This window comes from Falco biarmicus, chromosome 5, assembly GCF_023638135.1.
Source record: "Falco biarmicus isolate bFalBia1 chromosome 5, bFalBia1.pri, whole genome shotgun sequence".
In the NCBI taxonomy this organism is placed as follows: domain Eukaryota; kingdom Metazoa; phylum Chordata; class Aves; order Falconiformes; family Falconidae; genus Falco; species Falco biarmicus.
Genome location: NC_079292.1, coordinates 92353318 through 92373870, shown reverse-complemented (window position 1 = coordinate 92373870; position 20553 = coordinate 92353318). Strand labels below are relative to the sequence as shown.

General features: G+C 42.0%; 1 protein-coding gene across 1 annotated transcript; it reads left to right on the top strand.

Annotated features, from left to right (window-relative positions):
- The first annotated feature begins 516 nt into the window (after positions 1-516).
- CASP2 (caspase 2) lies at positions 517-19885 on the top strand. The gene is made up of 10 exons (XM_056339101.1): positions 517-957; positions 6319-6486; positions 8130-8205; positions 9652-9746; positions 11230-11406; positions 12594-12722; positions 13209-13299; positions 16954-17103; positions 17195-17304; positions 17872-19885. The coding sequence occupies exons 1-10, from the start codon at positions 808-810 to the stop codon at positions 18004-18006; spliced, it is 1281 nt and encodes a 426-aa protein (XP_056195076.1). The 5' UTR covers positions 517-807; the 3' UTR covers positions 18007-19885.
- The last annotated feature ends 668 nt before the right edge of the window (positions 19886-20553 follow it).

Genomic DNA, 20553 nt, shown 5'->3' with positions numbered 1-20553 from the left:
CAGGGAGCGGCGGGGGGGGGGACGACACACAGCGCAGGTGCAGGAACTTCGGGGCCGCCCGGGGCAGCCCCGGCCCTGGGCAGCAGCCCGGGCGAGGTTCAGGTGACGGCGGAGATTAACATGGTCCGCGAAGTGTCATCAGCGCCGATTCTGCGGGCTCCGCCGCACTGGTTCGGCTCGGCTCGGGCGGGTGCGTGCGACGGCGGCTGCGCACTCCTCGGCGCTGCCCGCACGCTGAGCTCGCTCCGCACCCTGAGGCGCACGGCTACGGCCACCGCCCCGTGGCGGTGCCCCTCCCAGCGCCCCGCCCCACCGCCGCGGCTGGGCCCCGCCCTGCACCGGGGGGCAGGCCACGCGCGCTGACTGACAGCCACCGGGACACGCCCCGCGTGCCTCGGCCCGGCCCGGAAGAGGCGCGAAGCCTCCGCGCCGCGAGCCACGGAGTGGGCGGCCCCGCGCGTGCGCACGGCGGCTGCGCCTGCGCAGTGTCGCTGCCGCGGAGGGCGGGGCCGCGGCCTTGGTCACGTGACCGGAGGAAGCGGGTCCCGCGGTTTGAATCGCTGGGGCCGCCGGGAAGCGGCGGCGCGCGGGTGAGCGGTGGGGAGTGCTCCGCGGCAGCTGGGCACGGGAGAGTGGTCCCGGGCCTCCCCGCGGCCTCCCGCCACCCCCGGGTCTCCCGCTACCCCCGAGCATCCCCGCGGCCTCCCGCCACCTCGGGACCTCGGGTCAAGTGGCGACGGCGCCCCCGCGGGCGGGAGGCGGGCAGCTGGGGGCTGTTGAGGCCGGCCTGGGTCGTCCTCCGGCGGGATGCTGGCCGCGTGCGGCATGCAGCGGTGCCACCAGGAAGCGCTGAAGAAGAACCGGGTGATGCTGGCGAGGCAGCTGGTGCTGAAGGAGCTGATGGAGCACATGATCGAGAAGGACATCATCACCGCCGAGATGGTGGAGACCATACAGGTGTGCGGGCGGCGGCCGCTGCGCGGTGAGCTGCGCTTCTGGTGGAGCTCGTGTCGTTTGTGGCAGGGCCAGCGCGGTAAAACTCATGTTTTACCCGAATATTTTAGTGTGATTACATTCGTAGAACGCTCAGAGTAGAGTGGGGTTTGACAGCAGCATGCAGCAGAACTGCTGGCCGCTCTTGGCAGTGCGGATTTTATCGGAGGCTTGCATGCTGGTGTGCAGATGCAGCAGGCTGCACTTCAGGAGTTAGGGAGTAGTTTCCACTCCTTTGTTGTTATTTCGTGCGTTCCCCCCCATCTGTAGAAGTCGGAGTAATACCTGTTTCCAAAAGAATTCAGTGCAGGTAGGTAAATGAATATGTTATAATCCAGTTTGTCGTGTCACCTTTCACTTAAAGAGTTTGTACCGCTTATGTGTTCTTGCACATTGTGTGAAGAGCCTTGTGTGATCCAAGACTCGCTCTCAGATAACAAATGCTGTTCGTAGACTTATCCTGAGCAGCAGGTACTGTGAAGAGAAGTCATTGGCAATAGCTTTGGATCCTACAGCCTAATGCACTGAAGGCTGTGCAGGATGGTGATACAAGTCTCCAAAGAGAAAGTAAACTAGAAAAAGAATGACTGAAAATGCACATCAAGTGTATCACAAGACTCAAGTAAGCAATTAAGGGACTTTTTGGTCCCTTAGTAAGGTTGATGGTCCTGGCGATAAAAACAGATGCTGAAAAATAGATTTATGAGCTATTTGGTGGGTACTAGCGCAGAAGGTGTGGACCTGAGACTGGTAAGGTTTTTGAAAGCAATGAAGAAATAACTTCCCGATGAATTTTGACTTGTTGTGTGTCAAAGGTAATGTGAAATTCCCCATGGGGCCTGTTGAGGATACCAGTGCTAAGCTGCAGGAGATGCAGGCAGTCTCACCTGGCATAGCTGCGGTCTCTAGTGAAAGAGGACAGTGAAAGTAAGAGAATGAATCAGGAAGTGATTGTGCTGATTTTGGCTAGGATAGAGTTAATTTCTTCATAGTAGTCTATATGGGGCAATGTTTTGGATTTGTTATGGAAACAGCGTTGATTAACACAGGGATGTTGTAGTTACTGCTGAGCAGTGCTTACACAGAGCCAAGGGCTTTACTGTGGCTCACACCATCCCACCAGTGAGCGGGCTGGGGGGCACAAGAAGCTGGGAGGGGACACAGCTGGGACAGCTGACACTGATCACTGGCATATGCCATACCATATGATGCTGTGTTCAGCAATAAAAGCTGTGGGAAGAAGGAGGGAACATTTGGAGTTACGACGTTTGTGTTCCCAGGTAACCATTATGCATGATGGAGCCCTGCCATCCTGGAGATGGCTGAACACCTGCCTGTGATGGGGAGTAGTAAATGAATTCCTTATTTTGCTCCACTTGCGTGCACGGCTTTTGTTTTACATATTAAACCATCTTTATCTCACCCCATAAGTGTTTTCACTTTTACCCTTCCAATTCTTCCCACCATCCTGCTGGGGAGGGGGTTGCTGAGCAGCTGTATGGGTGCATGGTAGCCCACGGGAATTAAACATGATACTGATGAAGTCTGGGTGGTTAGTAGGGATGTTCAGTTGCTGGCCTGCAGCTAGTCACTGAAGTGCGGGAGAGGGAAGAAAAGGAGAAGAGGGGAGGGAAAAAACCCACCCTTTCAAAGGTAGGATAATGCCGGAGAAAATATTCTTTTTGGCAAAATGCTGCTGTAGTTAAGAACTGTTAAACTGAGATGGAGGGGAAGACTGAGGGAATCTTCCCCTCCAGGTGTGATTGGGTAAAAGGAGATGCAGCAATACTTAGGGTTATCAGTAAGGAGAAAGGTGTTATGGTGGGTAAGTCAGATAAATAGTAATAGCTTAGTGGAAAAAGCGTGCATAATACAATGTATACACATAACTAAGAGCTTAAATGTATATAAAGAGTGACGGCAGCCTGAGCAAGAGAACAAAGTGTCTTAAACTACTGTTGCAGGGTATGAATCTGGAAGTTGTGGCAAAAATAGAAATATGGCTGGGGTAGGAGGAAAACATTCACAACTGGAACAGTAGTATTGCAAAATATGCAGTGTACTAGAAGGATAGAAATGAAGGGAACATTTGCAGGATAGTACTAATCATAATAATGCTATAGAGAAACAAAGTAACAAGCATCAAAAAAATAATTTCAGTCAAAAATATTTTTACTTACTTTTCTTTTTTCTGTAGTAGGTCTGTGAATTTGTAACAGTCTTCTACTCTCTGGCTCAAATGTGAACAAAACTCCTGGGAGTCCTGTTAGGTAGCCTGTTCTTGAACATTTACTGTGACGCTAATTGTCAGGTACTCTATTGGTAGCAAGAGGAGACAAGTGCCACCATGTCTGTTGATTTAGCATAGATTATCTTGGCTGTTTTATCTGATTGGTTCTATGTATCCATCTGCTCCCCCCAAAAGTCAGGAAATCAAGATCTGGATAAGTAGTTATGTTTTAAATTGTCTTGTCTTAAAAACACAATTATACTGGTCCTGTTGGTTTGATTTAAACTAAACTGAAGAATAAACAAAATGGTTCTGGAAATAGGGCACTTCACTTAAACTTTTGTAATCTAAGATATAAACAGAGGAGTTCAGGGAGATGAAGGAGGGGTGAAATTCCTTAGTAGTGTGAGGTGCTAACAAGTACTGAAACTTTACCACAAAGAAGAAAAAGGTGCGGGGGACGACGACGTTGCAGGAAGAGCCACTGAAGACAAAGGTGGTTGAGCTGGATGAAGAGCTCACAAGGAATATGAAGACTAAGTAAAGAATTTATAGGTATACACTGGAGAAGAATTAATAAATAGGAGCAGCTTCCTTTGGTGTCTGAAATGGAGAGAGTAGGAACTGACAGGAATTAGTTTAAACTGTGTCATTCAGAAAGAAACTAAGCAATTGGATTTTTTTCATTTGTATACACTTTAAAGAAAGAATAAAGAAAAAAAAACCCGCGTTCACTGTGCAGAGAAGATGATGTAAATATAGTTACCTAGATGAAGGCTCAGAAGAGAGGGATTTCAAACACAGAGCAAAAATTATAGTGGAAATAGTGGGACAAGTGGAAACAGCTGTTTTTAAGATGAAGTCCAAAATTCACTTCATTAATGCTTTCTTGTCAGAGCATCAGATGTTCTTCCAGAGCTCTGGGATGAACCTTCAGTATTGCAGATACAACAGCAAAAGCTTTCACTTAGGTTTTAAACAAGTTGAATACTCTGTACTGTAATGGAAGATGATCAGATTGTGTAGATACAGAGATTTAAATGCTCTGTGTTGATCACTAGACAGTAATGAAGGGATCACTGGCTTAGACAAAGTGACAAATTTCATTAGTATGTTTGTCAACTATATATGCTCTCTCTACAGAGTCTGTGTGTATGTTCAGGCTCAGTAAGACAACTAATACTATGGGATTTTGACAGGAATTCAGTTTATTGTGCAACCAGTTCCTGTTATCCAGATTATCAAACTCATCTGTGAGAGCACAAAAATAAATTAAGGATGTACTAGAAAATGAAATGGAAGAAATCTGTCTTATGAAAGTTTTAGTTCTGTTGTTTGCTGAATGTTATTTAGTGTAATCTAAATGTGATGTTCATGTGAAAGTTAAATGAGGAGGTACAGCACTTTGGGTATTTAAGGGAGCATTAAGGAAGAAGTCTGCCAAGAGCTGACTGCTGTATATACAAAGTGCAGAATATGAACTTTGTGGAAATTTCTTAACTTTTCTATAAAATTTAAGATTCGATTCTTGAGGTCAGATTGTGTTCTTAGTTATGACTTATGGCTTAGAGTCACAGACTATGAAGGCATAAAGTGAAGAACATTAATAATTCTAAGCTTGTAAACAGCTACGGTTCTACTAGAAAGGAAGAAACGATTAACAGGTACTTTAGAATATCAGCTGTCATTTTACTTTATTAGGCAGAATAAAATTCAGTGGGCTTACAGCAAGATATAGGTGTATGGAGCTAGTTATCATCTGTGGACTGATGGAGAAGTGTTACCAGGAGAAAGGGGCAAATATTTTCTTGCATCTGGGAAGGCACAGGTGAGATACTGCTGTATGCACTTCCAGGCAACAGTGCTCTGAAAGTTGAGGTTTCTGTGGGAATAGGAAGGGGTACTTGCATTGGCAAGGGGAAGAGGCCATTTTCAGGGATGCTGAAAGAAAGCAGCTTGTGTACTGTAGCCAATGGAGACAGATTTGTGGAAAGGTGCTTGATAAATAAGGGGAAGGACAGGAGAAGGCTGCAGTCAAGGGACACTTGATAAATAAATGCTATCAGACAGTCATGAATGAGCATAGGTCTGAAATTTCAGAATAGGTTCATAAGCATTGGCTCAGTAAGACTTTGCAGTATCCTTCCAAATAATGTGATGGAATAAAAGCCAAACTACTTTTAACACCAAGCTTGGGAGGAAATTGGATGATGTGAAATCTTCTGTAGCAGAGGATTTACATGAGTGACTCGAGGCTTTATTTTTTTTTTCAGATTTTCTTGCGATTGCAAATGTGGTGTTAGGCCTTGGTTCTGTGTAACTCACCAGCTATTTCTCTTCCTTTCATGGGTGCTAAGATCTTGGATCTAAGGGGTGATTAAAAAAAATAGGATTAATTCTGTTGAATGGATAACATATATTTGTGATACCCAGTATTTTAGTACATGACGTTTTGGTGTGTTTTAGATTTCACGGGGAAGGTTATTACTGTATAAATTATACCATTAGTTGGCAAATGCCCTATTAATATTTTAAGAATTAGAACGTGTTGAGAATTATTTACAGATACATAAATTTCATTTTTGTTATTAATTTTTCTCATATACTACTGTATATTGCTTTGTTGATCTAAATGTTACAGTCTATACCTATGTAGTATCTTCTTGGAATTGACTGCATGTAATTAAGTATTTTATTTAACACTTTCTGAGGGGTTTACATATTTGTTCATGAGACCATAAGCTATTGGAGAGTAGTGGAAGCATACTCTGGACTTATGTATTCAATGAGGGGAAATAAATACTATTCCAACAGTAACTGGAAATAAGTTTAGAGAGAAGAGGTGTGTCATAATGTGTGAATTGATGGCTTGCTGTGTTGCCATATGCTTTTCCCCTTCACCTAATGCGAACAGAGAAGTGGGAGTGAAATCAGCTGTGAAGAGCTATAAAAATGGATATAGCATATCTAAGCATAGTGGTGAAACATTTACATGAAGTAAAAAAAATTCAGTTGTCCTGAAGATGCATTGAAAATTGATTGTGTTGGGGTGTTACTTTGAGTGTGGATTTTGTTTTTTTTTTTTCTGGATCTAGGCCAAGTCTGGGAGCTTCAGCCAAAATGTGGAATTCCTCAATTTGCTGCCCAAGAGAGGCCCCAATGCCTTCTCAGCCTTCTGTGAAGCACTACAAGAAACCAAACAGCAACATCTGGAGGCAGTGATCTTGAAGACTGCATCCAACCTGAGCCATGGGATTGCAAGGGTACAGCAGTTTTAAAAAAATAAGATGGATGGACTGCCTTTCAGATTGGGTTTAGGCACAAACTGATCTTTTTCAAAGGGGAAAAAAACCAAAAATTGTTTACAAAGGACAGGTTGGGTTTTTGTTGCAAATTGAAACTTGTAGTAGCCTCAGTCAAAGCAGAGGGGAAAGAATTTGAGAAGAGAGTTTTCACACAGAATCACAAGACAGTAGAGGTTGGAAGAGACCTCTGGAGGTCATCTGGTCCAGCTCCCCTGCTCAAGCAGTGTCACCTTGAGCACGTGGCCCAGGACCGTGTCCAAGCAGCATTTGAGTATCTCCAGGGAGGAGACTTGTCTGCCTCTCTGGGCAACCTCCCACAGTGCTCAGCCATCCTCCCAGTGAAAAGGGGTTTCCTGGTGCGCAGGGGGAGCCCCTGTGTGTCTGTGTGCCCACTGCCTCTGGGCCTCTCGCTGGGACCGCTGAGCAGAGCCTGGTGCCCTCCCCCTCGCGCCCCCCTTCAGGTGTCTGTATGCAGTGATAAACCTCCCCTTGAGCTTTTTCTTCTCCTGGCTGAGCAGTCCCAGCTCTCTCGGCCTTTCCGCAAAGGAGAGATGCTCCAGCCCCATCCTCCTCTCTGTGGCCTGTTGCTGGCCTCTCTCCAGCACCCCCGGTTGTGCTGGGGAGCGCAGAGCCAGACACAGGACTCCAGGTGCAGCCAGGCCAGAGCTGCGCCCAGGGGAAGGACCCCTCCGCAGCCCAGGCAGCGCGCCTCCTAAGGCAGCCCAGGATGCCATTAGCCTCGCATGCTGGCTCCTGGTCACCCTGGTGGCCACCAGCACCCCATGTCCTTTCCTGCCAGGCTGTCTCCCAGCTCTGCCCCCAGCAGGTGGTGGTGCATGGGGTCGCCCCTCCCCAGGGGCAGGGCTCTGCGCTTCTCTTTGTTGAGGTTCCTGGACGTTCTTAACATCCAGCGCACTCTTAATGGCTGTGTTATCAAGAACCCAAAAGCTGCAAAGGAAATATTTTCTCTGAAATCTTTTAGTTCAGTGATTCTCTTGAGTAGAAAGCTACTAAAAGCTAGTCTGGTCAGTTGAGGAGAGAGAGACTTTCTTTTGTTATTTTCACCTTTTCACTGTCTGCAGTTGGTAGTGTTGGGCTAAAGAAAGAATTTAGCAAAGATTCAGTGTTTTTAGTGCATGGACAAGCGTGGAAACTCACAGTAAATAAGGGAAGACCAGATATTTTTGCACAGAGATGTTCCCTTATTAAAATGTAGGCTTTATTAGACTACCCTTTCTGTTTTTGTGTTTTCAGTTGTGCTTTACTATACAATGAAGTCTTGAAAGCAAACAAAAAATATAGGAGTCACTAGACAATTTTTGGCAAAATCAAGGAGGATACCATGACCTCAGTGTGAAGTTCTACTTCTGCCCAAATCCCCAGGAAAGATGAGCAAAGGAGGGAAGGAATTTTGCATTGACAGGAAATGCTGTTGCTGTCATGTCGTTTGATTTAGATATGAACCAGAATATTTGTAGTTTTATGAGTGTGTGTGTAAATGCATGTATCTTTGTTACATGATGGCTACAGGCTTGTACCGTAGAGAAAAAAATAGCTGTTTTGTGCTACTATTTCTCATGGATTTATTGGATGTCTTGTAGCTTGAACACTGTTATGGATCAAATCTTCCATTCCCTGCCAGTGAGTCATGTAATTCAAAAAGACGGCGCTGGACTGGTGAGTTGCACAGGACATCATGAATACTTGATTGGCTATCTAGTTGCTTCCAACTTCTTAATACTGTCTTAATTTTATTCTAGAAATAAGCTTGCCACCACTTTGCTCGTTCCAGGAATACAAACCTGACAGTGAACTGACCATGTTACAATCAGATGCAGGAGGCAGAATTAGGCTAGAAAATAAAAGTTAAGTAGCATACTGGGAAAGAGAACCCAGTCAGTTTCTAGGTAGCTTCCTTTATTCTTACTGGAAATCTTGTTGCTTAAACAGTGTATGTCAGTAAAATTTAGATTTTTCAAAAATATTATTTAAGATTTGTAGTAGAGTTTAATTGAACTAGAGCTATGAAAAGATACTGGTTTGGGGTAATGTCCTTAACTTAGATTTCCTTCTTAGCAAGTAAGTACAAGGCCTTACGTATGTTACGTGGGCCCAATGTAGATTTCTGTAGCTTCTGTCAAGTGCAGCAAATCAGCTTTTCTTCAGCAAGCATTTGTGACTTCAGTCAGGGAACTAAATGTTGGAGTGAATCTCCCTGGTAGTTTTTACGTTACCTCTGGTAATGCTTGGAGTAATCATGGTCTCTAACCATGGTTTTAACTGTATGCTGGCTACTAGGAGCTCTCTGATACTAAAGAATAAGTGTCTAGATTTTGAAGGTTTATTTTCTTATTTAGGTGCAAAGGTTTTAGGGTGGGTTGTTTTGGTTTTTTAGAGCATATGTTCCTCCAACCAGGAGAGCCATGCCTCAGAAGGCTGAAAAAGGATTTGAAAGGAGATTGTGAATGTCTTTAGCTCCGTTTCTTCAGGACAGAGGAGTGAGTGTTTGTCTGCAAATTGCAAATAATTGATTATCATTCCCCTCATCTACTGTTACCCAGAGGAAAGGCTTGTTCAGAGGCAGATAAACAAAAAAGGGCATTGCATTTTATGGACGTTAGAAATGTCAAGTTTGATCACTTACGCATGTGTTCAGCAAAAAATAAACAGTTGTATGTAGTGAGCATGGGAGGCCTTTTATGAAAGGAAAATACTCTATTTGAGTATTTCTAGCAATGGTTTGTCAGCCTAACTGTGAAAGGAATAACATACTGTGCAAAATGACAGAAAGCACACAGCTCTGATTTGAAATAAGAATTCTGTTTTCATACTCTGTAGAACCAAATTTACTAGGCCTTGGGTAAAGATAACGCACATACACAACAAAAGTATTTGCCAATTGAAATTATGAAAAAAGTATACCATTCTGGTACTTTGTTTTCTTCTGCCATGTTTCATTGTGTTTCTGTAGTCCATGATCAAGCAAAGTTTTTAGAGGTATGAATAGTATGATAAAGGAATATGCCTTAGACCACATAGTTCAGAATTTGTGAGTTACTACCTTAATGCAGAGGTTTTGTAGTTGGAATTTGTTACTGTTATTGATACGTTTGTTTTGCACAGAACCAAAGGAACATTCCTTGGATAATGGAGATGGTCCCCTGATACCTTTGGTGAAGTACTGCACTCCTGAATTTTATCATGATCATCAGCACTTGGTAAGTAGTTGACAGAGAAAATCTCCTTCACATGTGAAAGATGTGAGGTGTTTGGATATATGAACTGAACAAGTGCTACTTAAAACTGAGTCGAAACACATGCTTCATTGGGATGCAGATCAGTATTGTGCTGTTTGTTAGTTGTGTTACATCGAATCATGTTCGATTCGATGTAGTTGTCATCTGCAAGTTGCAAGAAATTCTGGGAAGTTCTGTAACTGTATGAATTTCTCTCTGGTTTTTGTTCACGAAGAACTTTGGAGAATGCCTTCTGTTCTGTTGCTCTGTGTATGCTGTCAGTATTATTGCCTTGTATTTGTCTGCATCCTCATCCCCTTCTGTGTGATGACACACCCTGCAATTGACTGCAAGGTACCAAAACTGTATTTCAACCAGTAGTCACAGTCTGGGATGTTTTAATTGCTGGCTATACCCAGAAGAGTCTCTCCTTATGCTCAAGAACCTGTGCTGCGTAGTACTGGGTAGATCAACTGGAATTTCTAATCTTCTGCAACCATTGAAGTTATGTAGGGAGTCTAATTACTCTTTATTCTGTTTGTAAAGCATAGGTTATGGTGGGGTGGTCTTAAGAAGAAAAAATAGTTTTATGTAAGGGGGCAGAGACTTTGCTAGAGTTACACAATGTGCTAACACTTAACACCTCTGTTACAGGCTCTGTGTACAGGCAAAACAGATTTGGGTTTTTTTTACTGTCTATTGAGGAGACCTAATTAGGCATTGTTGGTGTGATCTTGACTTGGCTCCTTTTACATCTGTGCCTGGGTAAACCTTATTTGATATGCTCCTTTATTATTAAATTTCACTTAAAATTTACAGGAGCGTTAGTAACTGATGTACTATTGATTTGTTGTTAGTGGGAGGGGCAGAGAGGGAACTTAATCTGAAGATACCCCTCTTAAATTAGTTCTTTCCCTGTTAACTTTTTTTGTCAGCTGCATAACTTTCAGGATCAGTGACTCACAGTCCCGTGCTGTTAGAATTGCACATGTGCAATTCTACATCTCTGTCTGCTCCCAACAGCAATTAAAAAATGTTAGCTAAATTTTGCATAGTATTGTCTTAAAGCCGGTGATGGAAATATATGGGGCTGTGCTGGGATAAAGGTGGGGAAAGGGAAAAAAGTTAGCAAGACCTAATTCACAGTTTAAAATGGATTAACTGTGTTTCTTTTAAAATGAGAATTAAGGCAAGCTAGTGTAACATCTTAGCAAGTGTTGTAGCATCATCAGCTGTGGACACTTGCAGTTGTCTTTGGGACCCTTTGCAATACAAACATTTGTATATCAAAAAAAAAACCAAACAAACAACAAAAGACAAAACCAAACTTCAAAAATTTGACCTCTGCTGTTTTTGTGACTTCTCAATCAAGAAATTCTCATATCAAGTTGTGATTGCTGTTCTACTGTAACACTTTATTATTTCCTTGTGTAGTCTAAATTTACTGATTTTTAAATCTTCTCAGGCATATAAACTGGTATCAGAGCCCAGAGGCTTAGCACTTATTCTCAGCAACGTCCATTTCAGCAGTGAGAAGGACTTGGAGTATCGTGCAGGGGGAGATGTGGACTGCAGTGCCCTGGAGATGCTTTTCAAGCATCTTGGGTATCAAGTGACTGTCTTTCATGATCAAACTGCACAGGTAAGGAGGATGGATCCCAGTACTTCACAATCTGTATGGATGAGAGTTTGTGACTGTGACATAAACACCTGAAGAGGTTCCCTAAGGTAGAACTAAGCTTGAACAGGAAGATGTGAATGATCACTTATGAATAGAAAATAAGGCTAAATGTGGTAATGTCTGCTCACATACTGACAAATATGAAGAAGCTTGGAAGGCAGAGGACTTACGATGGAAAGTAGGATCACAAAGGACCACAAGAGTTACTACTCTGGTCTGACTAGTGCAAGGGGCAAGAATTTCTAGACCATACTTGGCATGTGTGTTTAAAATCACAAATTAATGAAGTCTCCAGTTTACTCTAGATAGGCTTCTCCAGTGTTCTGCTATCCTAAAAGTTAAACTTTGCAAATATTTGACCTAGTCTTTGCAAGTGTTAAGTGATATTTTCATGTCGTTTCACTGATGGAGTCAATTGCCATCCTATTTATCAGTCTTCCAGTATTTATGCGGTTCAGTTCCACTGCTTTGGTCTTTGCTTTGCTAGAGAAGTGGCTGTGCTTCACTTAGTCACGGAGCTACCAATTTTCCTGACTGAATGAAGCCGCCTTGTTCCCTAGGAATTCAATTGCTGCCTTGTCCAGGCTCATTTGTTCTTCCTCCTTTTAAATCCCTATGAAACCAAGTGATACATAACCTGTTAAAAGCATATTTTATTCAAGAAGGAAGCTTTTGCAACAATATAATAAGACTTTTGTACTTACCATGTTGTCAGAGTTCCTAAAGTTTTCCATTTCAAATTGTGTTTTGATCACTAGTGTTTGAATGCCTAAGTACCAGGGTATGTATCTGTTAAGTTGCTGCAGTATCGCAGCCAGACTCAAGTGTCAGTGTAAAATCTTTGTAAAATATTGGTTGGTTTCTCTTATGTTGAATCTGTGTGTACCAACTCGTACTTCTTGCATCCCCCTGTTGGCCTAAGTGATTCCTACTTCACAGTGTTATACTTCAGACTGAATGTTACATAAAGAGCAAGAATGTTTTGCTGGTGGTTTTTTTATGGAACACATGTCTTTAGTCCTATAAATTTGCTGTACATAAGGTTTATTTCATAACATGAGGACTGTGTATGTTCTTCCCTGTATATTGACCCACTTCCTCTGTGCAAGTCTGGAAAGCATTGAACTTTTTTTTTTTCTCTCTTCAAGGAGATGCAGAATGCATTGGAGAGATTCTCTAAGCTGCCAGATCATCGGGATGTGGATTCCTGTATTGTAGCTTTACTTTCCCACGGTGTGGAGGGTGGGGTTTATGGCAGTGATGGCAAACTACTACAGGTATATTGCTATGTTCTGACGTGGTGTTGTAGGTTATCTCTTGGAAAGTAACAATGGAATGGGGGGAAAAAATGTTTGGGTTTTTTCCTAAATCAAACAAAACCAAAACCTGCTCAAAGAACAACGAAGTGACTGAAGAGTCACTTTTTTCTAAAAGGAGAAAATAAGGGTTGTGGGAAGGGCAGGAGGCTGTCTTATTATAAGAGGTCTGTAAGATAAAGAATGGCATACAAATAGGGCAAGTAGGGGAGGTTTTTTCATTCTCTCCTCCTGTACAAGTACTAGGTAGAGTGCATGAACTCAGACTAGTAGGAGCCCCAGGAAAGGGTAGGGAGGGGATGTGTTTGTCACATGGTGAGTTTGGAGATAAAGGAGGAAATATCAAGACTGGTGAGGTAATCGCCAAAATGCAGGGAAGCAAGGTGACACTGGGTTTTGCTCACAGAAGGCTGCAGTGAAGAATTTTTATCTTCTTTCTTCTCTCAGTTGCAGGAGGCTTTCCGGCTCTTTGATAATGCAAACTGTCCAAATCTCCAGAATAAGCCGAAAATGTTCTTTATTCAGGCCTGCCGAGGAGGTGAGTGCCTTAATACTAAAAGCCATGTATTTGGCATGCCATTAAGGCTCATTTTACACACATACACACCCTCACATTCAACTTGCTGTCAACTCTCCTCTTTGCTTCTCTCAGGTGTAAGTGGGACCCATATTCACCTCCCTCTGCCCTGCTGCTGCCACTGCATCTGTTGCTCTGTAAGTGTCTTTTGCTCTGCATGAGGTGTGTGCATTGACTTGCAGACCCCAGAGCACCATAGCGATGTGAAGCTCTATCATATCCCACCATATGTTGAGGCTTTCTCTTGCTATGCCTGCAGGAGGGGGAGTGGGGCATACTCTGCATCAAATTGTGGCACAGCATGGAGTGGTACACTAGCACTGGAGTCTTGTTTGGGGTCCTGTCTTTCTGTTGCTCCTGGATGTGTTGCTGTCTCTTGAGCTATCAAACTGGGCTCAAAGTATTTTTTTTTTTTTTTACCCTGTCCTGTTTTGAACCTCCAAATGACATCTTTCCATACATCCTTTTTCACATACTGTAGTAGAATTTGTACATACTGTTGTACAGAACTCTTTTCTTGACTTTCATAGACTTTTTCTTTTTCACTCTGTTCCTTTTTTATTCTGCTATTTGTTTTCCCTTCTTTTGTTTCTAAACACACGTCTGCAACTACCTACCTTTCAGATCTGCTAATGACCACAAATTTTCCCCTGAAGTGTCTGGACTTTTTGACATTGCTGTGAAACTGCAGATACTCCAAAGAGAAGTTCTGTTGTAGAAAGCTTTGTTTTTTCCCTTGTGGTAGAGAAATTTTTCTAACATTATGCTCTTTACCCTTCTTTTCCCATGTTTCTTGCATTGTCGTCTGCCTTTTCCATTTTTAACAGAGCTTTATAGTTTGTCCTCTAGCCAAGTGGATGTTTCATTCACCTGTTACCTACTTGTGTTTAAATCCCAATGCAGGGAAAACCCTAAAGTCTATGTGAAGTATTTTGGTGATCAGAAATGTTTGTTCCTTCTAAGTGTTTGGAAATAATGTAATGTGCATGTTTACAATACAAATTGAATGTGATTGCTTTCCTTATGTTATTCAACCTTTAGATACTCTAACAAATGTGAAAATGCAGACTCGTAACAGTGTAGAAATAAGTGTAATAAGCCAGAACTTGCCACTGACCTAATTGGGTAATTAGGTTTATTTTACTGTAATGTTACCATAAGGGGTTGTTCACATCAACAAATCAGGCTTGGCCTTCCTATTCCCAAAAAGGTTTTGGTTAAGGGTGGTAAGCTCACTGTGCAAAATGATGTAGAACTGGGATACTGCAGTAGGCCAAGGGTTGAGACTTGAGCAACTGAAAGGGAAAAAACTTTCTTCAATTTAAAAAAAACAAAACAAAACAAAAACAAACCTGCCTTTTTTTAACCTTTCTTGTAAACCTTGATTAATAGTCGGAGGGAAAAGATAGTTACAAGGTAATTGAGCTATCAACAAAAATGTGTATCTTTTCATGTTAGCATTTGAAGGTTAGACTAGCCAATACAAATTTTTTTTCAAAAGCAGCATTTAAAAGACTGTATAAATAGTGTGGATAACTTCAAATTACTACTCAGTATCTCTTTGCCAGACAAGTTAGCTGGAACTAGTTGAAAAAAAATGAGAAATGCACAGGTTATTCTTTCTCCCTAAGTTTATGTAATAGACTTTTATCTGTCATCTATTAATGACACATTAAAAAATGTAGATGAAGAGTTGGTACAGTCTACTTAATTTCCAAAAGGCCTTTGGCAGAAGTCTACTAAAGGATTGAAGCAGCTGACCTACAGTTACGGATCAAAAACCAATAGCAACAGAAAGCAATGGGAAAAGACAACTAGTTGGATTTCACTACAGCATAAAAGGAGATGTTTTAAGCCACTTTACATCTGTGTTTAAATATAGTGGTTGATCCAGAAAAATAAATAACTTGGGTAGATAATGACAAATCGGTAGTTAGCTGTTTTGCCAATTGATTTAAGTAACTGCTATCCGGGAGCTTCAGTAGAATTGACCCTGTCTGTTTAAATCTGAGTGGTAGTTACTGCTGATATAAATTAGAGGTTAAGTATGTGGAGGATATCCTGATAGGGTTAGTGCTTTACACTTTTTAGTTCTGTTGATAAGTTGACTGGAATGATGCTTGAAGACAAATGCATGAGGAAGACATCTAATTCTGAAGCTTTAATGAAAAAGGTTTTGACTTTGTATGTTATGAGATGATGTCAGTGTGAATAATACAGCCTGACTGTCAAATTACCTGAGTCTTACCTGAAATAACATACACTGTGAACAGCACACTATTTTTAAGAAGATACAGAACTGTAAAGATTTGGAGAAGTTTGATAAAAACCATGAAAAGTGGTTAAATATGGAAAAGTTTGCAACCTTAAAGAGATGATGAAGGGACTTGATGGAAGTAATCATGAAATTGAGCTATGGAGCCTTAATTATAGGCTATATCTAGTCTATCAATCACACCCCTCCCACTGCTGCTTTCATAGAGGAAAAGAATAACGTTGGTGACTTACAAACTGACCATTTCCTGGGCACAACTGAGATGCCACCAGTGTCGCTGTCTTTAAAAGGGTTAGAAATCCAAATGCATTTCTAGGCATGACCTGGCAACAACAGTCTAGAATCATCGCAGCAGGAAAGCTCTGAAGTGGAGGCTTATGCCTCCTAAGACTAGAATCTGACCCGTGCTGTTAGGATGGAAGTAGAATAGTAGATTCTCATCTTAAACACAAGGGCAAAGTCATATAGAAAACCTGTGAAATGCAGTTTTATTTTTAATACAGCATATCTGGACTATCGCCACTAAGCAGTTGGTCTAGATTACAATTGAAACTCTGCATCATGTAAACAACCAATTGAGAATATCTACATTTGTCATAATACATACTAATGAATCCTGGAAAGGACTTTAAATGTCTCTGGGTTTTAAGCTAATTTCCATGTACTGGAATTCTCTCTCATGTTCGGGGTCAATTTATTTTGCATTTTACTATTACACAATTTATGCTTTTGATTGAGAAACTGATATTAGTCAAGATTTACAACGAGGTGAGGTATTTGGTCCATGTTTTCTTGATGTCTTGGAGGTAGGACTTAGTAACTAAAATAATAGCTGTCATTTGAGTTCTGCAGTAAGTAGGTAGCTAGCATTGCAAACTAGAATAGACATTTTTGGACATTTCTAAGATAGGTGAAAGTGGAAAATAGAAACTTTTTTAAGGCTAGGCAGTCAAATCCTTCCATGTGTGGTGAAGAACTATCAGAAACTTCTTTGCTTTCTGGTTATCCCATGATCTGCCTAGGAAAGGCGGGGGGGAGGGGGTGGGGGGCAGAAATCAAATGGTGTGTGGACTAAGGGTCCTGTTAGGTTGAGCAAGTTCAGCAGGTGTGGGTATCTGCATTAGTCTGTGCAGAAGAACTGTCAGATAAGCTTTTTCAGCTGTTTTTAAAACTCAAAGTTAATGCAAAAGCTTTCTGCTCGACAGCAGTTATGGCATTGCTGACCAGAGCCCAAAACAAAGAAAGTGCAAGAAAACTACACCCAGTAATTTCTTCGTTTGTTTCCCCCCCCCCCCCCCCCCCCTTCTGCTTGCCCCCATTGTTTATTGCCCCCCCCCTAGATGAGACTGATCGGGGAGTGGATCAAAGGGATGGGAAAGAATGGTCGGATTCCCCAGGTTGTGAGGAAAGTGATGCAAACAAGGAAGAAAATCTCAAGCTGCGTCTGCCTACATGCTCTGATATGATCTGTGGATATGCTTGTCTGAAAGGTACTGGGGAGAGGCTCCGGTTGGTAGGGGGCGTAAGGAGGTTTTGTGCATCTGTGTTCCACAAACTTTATCATACGTGCTTTCTTCGCAGGCACTGCAGCCATGCGAAACACCAAGCGTGGATCCTGGTATATTGAGGCTCTCACCTCTGTGTTTGCAGAGGACTCCCGAGACACTCACGTGGCTGACATGTTGGTGAAGGTGAGGTGGTGTGTCTTTTCTCTCCCACACTTACCTGGTTTCTGAGGAGCCTTCCAGTACCTCAGATTGCTAGGATTAATTAAAGCAATTGTTCTTGCCTTGATTGTAGCAAAATTATTACTACTTTCTGTTTTTATGTTTATGGTTTTATATATATATATTTGTATTTATATGCAGTTCCACAGCAGTTTAACCAAAGTAAAACTGCTGTTTCATTCAGTCCTTCCATTTCACTTGTTAATCTGGCTTGTCAAGAACTACTTTTCCTCTATAGAAATTGCTTTTTTCAGGTGGATTTATTCCCTAAACTGGTTCACCTTTACATAAGGTAAACATTTAAGAAAATAAGGGAAGAGGAAGTGGAGACAGCAGTGTGACTACAGCAACCTGAGCTGCTGTGGAGCTCTGCACCCTAATTCTTTATACTTCTTATAATTAGAGAATATGTAGGGGACTACTTAATAAGTTAAACAGAATAATCTATGAGTATAGAAAGCAGTGACATTTTATTACTTGTGTCATCTTAAATCGTTCCAGTAATATTTTTTTTTCCAATTTCACATCTAGGTGAATAGGCAAATCAAGCAACGAGAAGGTTATGCCCCAGGCACAGAATTTCACCGCTGCAAGGAAATGTCAGAATATTGTAGCACACTCTGTCGGGACCTTTACCTGTTTCCTGGCTATCTGCCAGGAAAATAACCCAGCAGGCACTGCTGGAAGAGAGACACTGCCAAAGCAGGACTTCTGAGTACGGATGTCTGTGTTTCCATTCTGACAGGCTGTGACATCAGATGTGTAAGCAAGGAATGCTTGTTTATATCTGGCCAGTCCAAATCTTGATGTCTTTTGTCTAAAATAGTCTGGCAGCTCTCTTTTTAATCTGATTCAGTTCAGGGTTTAAAATTCTAGTATCCTGACTTATTCCATGTATGTAGAAATGGATAGAAAGAGGATCAGCACTGGAACTGGGAAGAACTGGGAGCATCCTTTGGAAGAATACATAAGGACATTTGTAAGCAAAGTGAATATGAAAAGGGAAATGGACTATTCATACGGCTTTTTTTAAGTTAAGTTTTCTGAAAGGAAAGTGATTCATAAAATGCTACTTATTCTTGTATTGTAAAAATTTTAAATACTTTCTGCCTGGTTCTTCATGTGGGACAGTCAGCTCCTGTGCACGTTAGAAAAGGGCTCCCTTGTGAAAGAGAATCCTTCCCCTTGTTAAATGGAAGGTTATTGTTATCAGTGCTTGAACAGTTTCCTATCCATCTTGATCACTTAAAAGTCTATTTTTGCACATTCTTTCTTACAGCCAAGTTATCAAGAGAACTACAAGACATCCCAGGCTATCAACAAAACAGAGATCCAGCATTTCTCATACAGACAAATAAGCCTCCATGAACTGCCCCAGAAATAGTTTTGAATCTGGAAATTCCAGATTAGCTCCCCTTAGTCCCAAGAATGAACAACTGCATGGAATATTACTTTTGAGGAATTTGTTTGCCATAGTATCTGTGTGTCACAACAGGCACAGCATTCAGTCCACTAGCTTTTCGGGAGTCTATAAACTGCGCTGTACAACTGAATCCCTAGAGTTCTACAAAAGGCTCTTTTGGCTTTTGTTTAATTAACAAAAATATTCAAGGCAGCTCTTCACAGTCCAGGCATGTTGCTTGGATTATATATCACTGCAATTTGTTTCCCTTTTAAATCAAAGAGAAGAGTTTCACATTATTATCCTGTTATGTGAGTTTTCTTTCTTCAGTCATCATCATTTAAAGCTGTTTGTTTAGCTAATACTTTTGCAAAGCATCATTTCAGCTGATCAACAATGTTGTGGCATAATCCATGACGACTTTTGGAAATTTCCTACACAGTCTCTTCATGCTGTAATTTGTCTCTTGCTTGTGTCCGGTTGCAGTTGCTCCCACTTGATGTGACATGGGAGATGAGCGTTGTTCTCTTTTTGTGGTAGAGCCTAAATCCTGATATACTGGGTTACATACGGACTATGGTCTGTTCACTTGAGTCTCTATCTTCTCCATTTTTGTAGCAGTAAGTTAGCATAGTATCTGTCTTTCTTTTAAAGTAGATGTGGCTTTAAAAATATTTTTTTCATGATAGAATTATGAATAGGAAGCACAAAGGGATATGGAGGAAGGCTGGAAAACTAGTCATGTGCTTTTTTTTATTCTGTCTAGGAAAATGAAGGCTGTGTTTCCTCCGTCTGACAAAGGTGCAGCATTAACATGTATCTTGCACTTACCTTGCAACATGATGTGATGAACAGAACAAGGATCATACCTGCCAGTTGGTGCCTTACTCTGAAATTTAAGATACCAGTTTAGGGGCTGTTGTACCTCCCTGGAGTATGAACACTTTCTTCCTGAGTGCTCCCTCTTTGAAATGGTGCAATATTTTACAGATAGGTATATTGATGAAGCAGTCCACTCTGATGGATTAGATATCTGTAGGATTGCATCAAGCTGCATTATCACTGCCACTTTCATATATTCTTTTTGTATACTTGTATTTTACCGCCTTGAAGTGTCAAAATAAATAATTCTTGTTTGATTAATCTGTGCAGTACCTTCCCTTTTGGAGAGTTATACCTCTGTGTGGAAATGGAGCTTCTATATAAAGATTTTTGCATCATTTCTTGAGGTAGTACCTCACAGAGGCACTTTTGAGCTCTCAGGCAGAAGCCTACTGCTTGCTAGCTGCAGCAAGTATGGGCTGCTTGTACTTTTTGATAACACCTGGACTAAATGAAAGTGAATGTTAATCAAGAGAATGAGGCAGAACCACCCAGCAGGAGGCTGATGTGTTTCAGCACATAAAATATTTAGACTGGGGAAATTGCAGGCTTGGTGTTCGTGAATGAAGAGTTGGTGCCAAAATTAATCATTCCTGAAAAGGGAGTCTTGGAGGGAAGAAGGGCCCAGGAAGAAGGTGAAGGTGCCAGCTGCAGAATGTCCAGGGGATCAGTGAGCTGCATGGAAGTGAATGCCAGGGGACGTCCAGAGGCCCTGATGTGTAATGCCCAAGACTGGTGACTGGGAGCAGCTGTACAGCACAGAACCAACACAGCTTTCTGCTCTACCTTCACAGATCAGTAGTGATCTCACTACTGGGAAGGCAAGCTGAGACCCCAGTACTGCACCTGGGAGAAAGCCAGTGTGTGGTTGTATGTTCAGAGAAGTAAGTTTTGAGCAACTAGCATAGGAATGACATTTAATAACTGTG